General features: G+C 51.6%; 1 protein-coding gene across 1 annotated transcript in view; it reads right to left on the bottom strand.

Annotated features, from left to right (window-relative positions):
* Positions 1-5,944: 5,944 nt before the first annotated feature.
* LOC311248171 (protein sidekick-1-like) overlaps positions 5,945-6,182 on the bottom strand; it is a gene marked incomplete at both ends in the record, with an annotated part of 9,187 nt that continues 8,949 nt past the window's right edge. Inside the window, one exon of the mRNA XM_084339107.1 lies at positions 5,945-5,984. Coding sequence (XP_084195233.1) covers positions 5,945-5,984 — 40 coding nt within the window. The remainder of the gene's footprint in view (positions 5,985-6,182) is intronic.

Genomic DNA, 6,182 nt, shown 5'->3' with positions numbered 1-6,182 from the left:
GAGGAAGGGAACAACATGCCTGGGAGGGGAGGAGTCCAGGAGGAGAGAGGGAACAACATGCCTGGGAGGGGAGGAGTCCAGGAGGAGGAAGGGAACAACATGCCTGGGAGGGGAGGAGTCCAGGAGGAGGAAGGGAACAACATGCCTGGGAGGGGAGGAGTCCAGGAGGAGGAAGGGAACAACATGCCTGGGAGGGGAGGAGTCCAGGAGGAGGACGGGAACAACATGCCTGGGAGGGGGAGGAGTCCAGGAGGAGGAAGGGAACAACATGCCTGGGAGGGGGAGGAGTCCAGGAGGAGGAAGGGAACAACATGCCTGGGAGGGGAGGAGTCCAGGAGGAGGAAGGGAACAACATGCCTGGGAGGGGAGGAGTCCAGGAGGAGGAAGGGAACAACATGCCTGGGAGGGGAGGAGTCCAGGAGGAGGAAGGGAACAACATGCCTGGGAGGGGAGGAGTCCAGGAGGAGAGAGGGAACAACATGCCTGGGAGGGGAGGAGTCCAGGAGGAGGAAGGGAACAACATGCCTGGGAGGGGAGGAGTCCAGGAGGAGAGAGGGAACAACATGCATGGGAGGGGGAGGAGTCCAGGAGGAGGAAGGGAACAACATGCCTGGGAGGGGAGGAGTCCAGGAGGAGAGAGGGAACAACATGCCTGGGAGGGGAGGAGTCCAGGAGGAGGAAGGGAACAACATGCCTGGGAGGGGGAGGAGTCCAGGAGGAGAGAGGGAACAACATGCCTGGGAGGGGAGGAGTCCAGGAGGAGGACGGGAACAACATGCCTGGGAGGGGGAGGAGTCCAGGAGGAGGAAGGGAACAACATGCCTGGGAGGGGGAGGAGACCAGGAGGAGGAAGGGAACAACATGCCTGGGAGGGGAGGAGTCCAGGAGGAGGAAGGGAACAACATGCCTGGGAGGGGGAGGAGTCCAGGAGGAGGAAGGGAACAACATGCCTGAGAGGGGGAGGAGTCCAGGAGGAGGAAGGGAACAACATGCCTGGGAGGGGAGGAGTCCAGGAGGAGGAAGGGAACAACATGCCTGGGAGGGGGAGGAGTCCAGGAGGAGAGAGGGAACAACATGCCTGGGAGGGGGAGGAGTCCAGGAGGAGGAAGGGAACAACATGCCTGGGAGGGGAGGAGTCCAGGAGGAGGAAGGGAACAACATGCCTGGGAGGGGGAGGAGTCCAGGAGGAGGAAGGGAACAACATGCCTGGGAGGGGAGGAGTCCAGGAGGAGGAAGGGAACAACATGCCTGGGAGGGGGAGGAGTCCAGGAGGAGGAAGGGAACAACATGCCTGGGAGGGGGAGGAGTCCAGGAGGAGGAAGGGAACAACATGCCTGGGAGGGGAGGAGTCCAGGAGGAGAGAGGGAACAACATGCCTGGGAGGGGAGGAGTCCAGGAGGAGAGAGGGAACAACATGCCTGGGAGGGGGAGGAGTCCAGGAGGAGGAAGGGAACAACATGCCTGAGAGGGGGAGGAGTCCAGGAGGAGGAAGGGAACAACATGCCTGGGAGGGGGAGGAGACCAGGAGGAGGAAGGGAACAACATGCCTGGGAGGGGAGGAGTCCAGGAGGAGGAAGGGAACAACATGCCTGGGAGGGGGAGGAGTCCAGGAGGAGAGAGGGAACAACATGCCTGGGAGGGGAGGAGTCCAGGAGGAGAGAGGGAACAACATGCCTGGGAGGGGAGGAGTCCAGGAGGAGGAAGGGAACAACATGCCTGGGAGGGGAGGAGTCCAGGAGGAGAGAGGGAACAACATGCCTGGGAGGGGGAGGAGTCCAGGAGGAGGAAGGGAACAACATGCCTGGGAGGGGGAGGAGTCCAGGAGGAGAGAGGGAACAACATGCCTGGGAGGGGAGGAGTCCAGGAGGAGGAAGGGAACAACATGCCTGGGAGGGGAGGAGTCCAGGAGGAGGAAGGGAACAACATGCCTGGGAGGGGGAGGAGTCCAGGAGGAGGAAGGGAACAACATGCCTGGGAGGGGAGGAGTCCAGGAGGAGGAAGGGAACAACATGCCTGGGAGGGGGAGGAGTCCAGGAGGAGGAAGGGAACAACATGCCTGGGAGGGGAGGAGTCCAGGAGGAGGAAGGGAACAACATGCCTGGGAGGGGAGGAGTCCAGGAGGAGGAAGGGAACAACATGCCTGGGAGGGGAGGAGTCCAGGAGGAGAGAGGGAACAACATGCCTGGGAGGGGAGGAGTCCAGGAGGAGGAAGGGAACAACATGCCTGGGAGGGGGAGGAGTCCAGGAGGAGAGAGGGAACAACATGCCTGGGAGGGGAGGAGTCCAGGAGGAGGAAGGGAACAACATGCCTGGGAGGGGAGGAGTCCAGGAGGAGGAAGGGAACAACATGCCTGGGAGGGGAGGAGTCCAGGAGGAGAGAGGGAACAACATGCCTGGGAGGGGGAGGAGTCCAGGAGGAGGAAGGGAACAACATGCCTGGGAGGGGAGGAGTCCAGGAGGAGGAAGGGAACAACATGCCTGGGAGGGGAGGAGTCCAGGAGGAGGAAGGGAACAACATGCCTGGGAGGGGAGGAGTCCAGGAGGAGGAAGGGAACAACATGCCTGGGAGGGGAGGAGTCCAGGAGGAGGAAGGGAACAACATGCCTGGGAGGGGGAGGAGTCCAGGAGGAGAGAGGGAACAACATGCCTGGGAGGGGGAGGAGACCAGGAGGAGAGAGGGAACAACATGCCTGGGAGGGGGAGGAGTCCAGGAGGAGGAAGGGAACAACATGCCTGGGAGGGGGAGGAGTCCAGGAGGAGGAAGGGAACAACATGCCTGGGAGGGGGAGGAGTCCAGGAGGAGGAAGGGAACAACATGCCTGGGAGGGGGAGGAGTCCAGGAGGAGGAAGGGAACAACATGCCTGGGAGGGGAGGAGTCCAGGAGGAGGAAGGGAACAACATGCCTGGGAGGGGGAGGAGTCCAGGAGGAGGAAGGGAACAACATGCCTGGGAGGGGAGGAGTCCAGGAGGAGGAAGGGAACAACATGCCTGGGAGGGGGAGGAGTCCAGGAGGAGAGAGGGAACAACATGCCTGGGAGGGGAGGAGTCCAGGAGGAGGAAGGGAACAACATGCCTGGGAGGGGAGGAGTCCAGGAGGAGGAAGGGAACAACATGCCTGGGAGGGGAGGAGTCCAGGAGGAGAGAGGGAACAAAAGCCCACTTCAGATGAAGTTCAGGTGCTTTTCCAACATTCCCAAGGTCTCCATCACATTAAACTCTTTGTTTGTTGCTTATTTTCTTATATTGCATTTTTTTTTTTAGCTAAACGCTTGAGATGCTGCAGTTGTTCCCGTGTTGGTGAAGAAAGTTGTGACGACTTCTGTACAAACAGAACTATTTTATTGCACTGTAAAAAAAACTGTGATTTTATAGTATGTCTGCACTTTATGTGCTCATTTCATCATTCATGTCTTTTCTATTCTACTAAAACTCAATCAAACCATAAACAAGGTGGCCTGTTGGGATGTTAGATCCTAATGTGAAAAACTGTGATTTTATATGTCTGCTCATTTTACCCTTGATATTATTTGACTTATTTTTACTTTGATCTCTACACCCCACTATCCGCTGGGTGCATACTATGACCTTTATCATGTCTTGTAACAGATTACAGAAATTCAAGAAGCCTATTGGAACGTGAGGTTCTGATATGATTTGATTAATATATCTGTATTATTTTATCCCACTTTATGCTTTGCTCTTGCTGCTTGTTTTACACAGATTTTATGTCTTATTTCTTACTGATGTAAAGCACTTTGAACGGCAATCCCCTGTATGAAAGGTGCTATACAAATAAAGTTATTATTATTATAATTACCACATGTCCTTGTTATTGGTATGATTAGCTACAGTATGAATGATTGGCTATGATTGGATTGTTGTGGACCACAGAGGATCAGGACCACAGCTGCACAGCTTTTCCTGAATGTCGAGTTCGGCTCCGACGTGATTTGGAGATAACGGTTGATATTTTGTGTCACCTCACCATCATGCCTGTCACCAATGCTCCTCATGCTTTTTACACTTTCTCCTTTACCAAGATTACACTACAGTCTGTCAGAAAGATACACGCTCTCTCACGCATTCATTCATTAAACCATCTCTGATCTGAATCCACTGAACTTTCAATGAAAGCAGTGTTTCTCAGCCTGTTCAACCCCAAACTGGAGACATGACAACCTGTCTCCCTGTCATGTCATCGTGGCGGCTCCATCTAGATCTAGTAGAAGTTAGTCCAACTTATTCCATTTCACCTCATACAAGCGTGAAAGTAAGTAAAAACAACCGTTGCCATTGTGGTAATCCTCAAATATAATACAGTACGAAGCAAAAATTCTTCTGCAAACATACGGGAGCAGATCTGACAGAAAGTTAAAAGACTACTGTATTTATATAATATGAACTGCTATGCATTATTTATCTCTAGTCAAACAATGACTCATGTCTTGATGTTCTGTGCTTGAAGCATTCTGTAATTAATGTTTTAATAATTTCCTATGATCTCGAAGCCGCCCCTGGCAGAGTGGGTACAGTAGTGTGATGTGACTCTGGGCGACACAGATACAGTACATCTGACTCGAATCTCACTTGCTTTGCTTACGTACGCACACACACCATACACTCTGTACTGTATGTTCCAGCTGCTCTGTACTGTATGTTCCAGCTGCTCTGTACTGTATGTTCCAGCTGCTCTGTACTGTATGTTCCAGCTGCTCTGTACTGTATGTTCCAGCTGCTCTGTGGTGTATGTTCTAGCTGCTCTGTACTGTATGTTCCAGCTGGCTGCTCTGTACTGTATGTTCCAGCTGCTCTGTACTGTATGTTCCAGCTGCTCTGTACTGTATGTTCCAGCTGCTCTGTGGTGTATGTTCTAGCTGCTCTGTACTGTATGTTCCAGCTGGCTGCTCTGTACTGTATGTTCCAGCTGCTCTGTACTGTATGTTCCAGCTGCTCTGTGCTGTATGTTCCAGCTGCTCTGTACTGTATGTTCCAGCTGCTCTGTACTGTATGTTCCAGCTGCTCTGTACTGTATGTTCCAGCTGCTCTGTACTGTATGTTCCAGCTGCTCTGTACTGTATGTTCCAGCTGCTCTGTACTGTATGTTCCAGCTGCTCTGTACTGTATGTTCCAGCTGCTCTGTACTGTATGTTCCAGCTGCTCTGTACTGTATGTTCCATCTGGCTGCTCTGTACTGTATGTTCCAGCTGCTCTGTACTGTATGTTCGAGCTGCTCTGTACTGTATGTTCCAGCTGCTCTGTACTGTATGTTCCAGCTGCTCTGTACTGTATGTTCCAGCTGCTCTGTACTGTATGTTCCAGCTGGCTGCTCTGTACTGTATGTTCCAGCTGCTCTGTACTGTATGTTCCAGCTGCTCTGTACTGTATGTTCCATCTGGCTGCTCTGTACTGTATGTTCCAGCTGCTCTGTACTGTATGTTCCAGCTGCTCTGTACTGTATGTTCCAGCTGCTCTGTACTGTATGTTCCAGCTGCTCTGTACTGTATGTTCCAGCTCATTTCAAGGTTTCTGTGGCCCCATTACTTTGCATTAGTTTTGCCGCTAACCAGACATTGAGCTGAGGACTCTACAACATCTAGTATGAAGAACAGCAGGGACTGCGCTGAGAGTAGGGATGGGCGTGAGTACTCGTAGCTATGAGAAAAATCAATCTTAAATTATTAATATTGTTTATATAAAAAAAAAAATTAACATATTTTTTTCACATGTATGTGTACGATTATAAGTGTTTGTTGGTTTCCTTAAACATATACGTGAATGAACAAAATTAAGTAAAAAAAGAATATATATATATATATATATATTCAATATTTTTATTTTTATTTTATTTTCAGTTTTTACACGATCACTCGAGTATAGCATTAGCATGCGATCAGTTGATCTGTATTTTTATTTTAAATGCCCATCCCTAGCTGAGAGAGGACTCTACAACATAATGTAGAACAGCAGGGAGTGAGAGAGGACTCTACAACATCAGTAGCAAATGGGAGCAGGGGTCTGACACTGGCTGGGTATATCTTACCCTCAAGTCAGCCACAAATCACCTAAACACCTGCTTTCCCAAACACTGCAGTCTCGGAGCGATAAACACTTCAGTGAGACGTTTTACAGCTGAAAAGGTCACTTTGTTCCTCGATGCTCTTATCTTTTGTGTGATTGATTG

The sequence above is a fragment of the Notolepis coatsorum genome (assembly GCF_963971535.1).
Source record: "Notolepis coatsorum genome assembly, contig: SCAFFOLD_2321, whole genome shotgun sequence".
In the NCBI taxonomy this organism is placed as follows: Eukaryota; Metazoa; Chordata; class Actinopteri; order Aulopiformes; family Paralepididae; genus Notolepis; species Notolepis coatsorum.
This window is presented reverse-complemented; position numbering and strand designations above follow the sequence as displayed.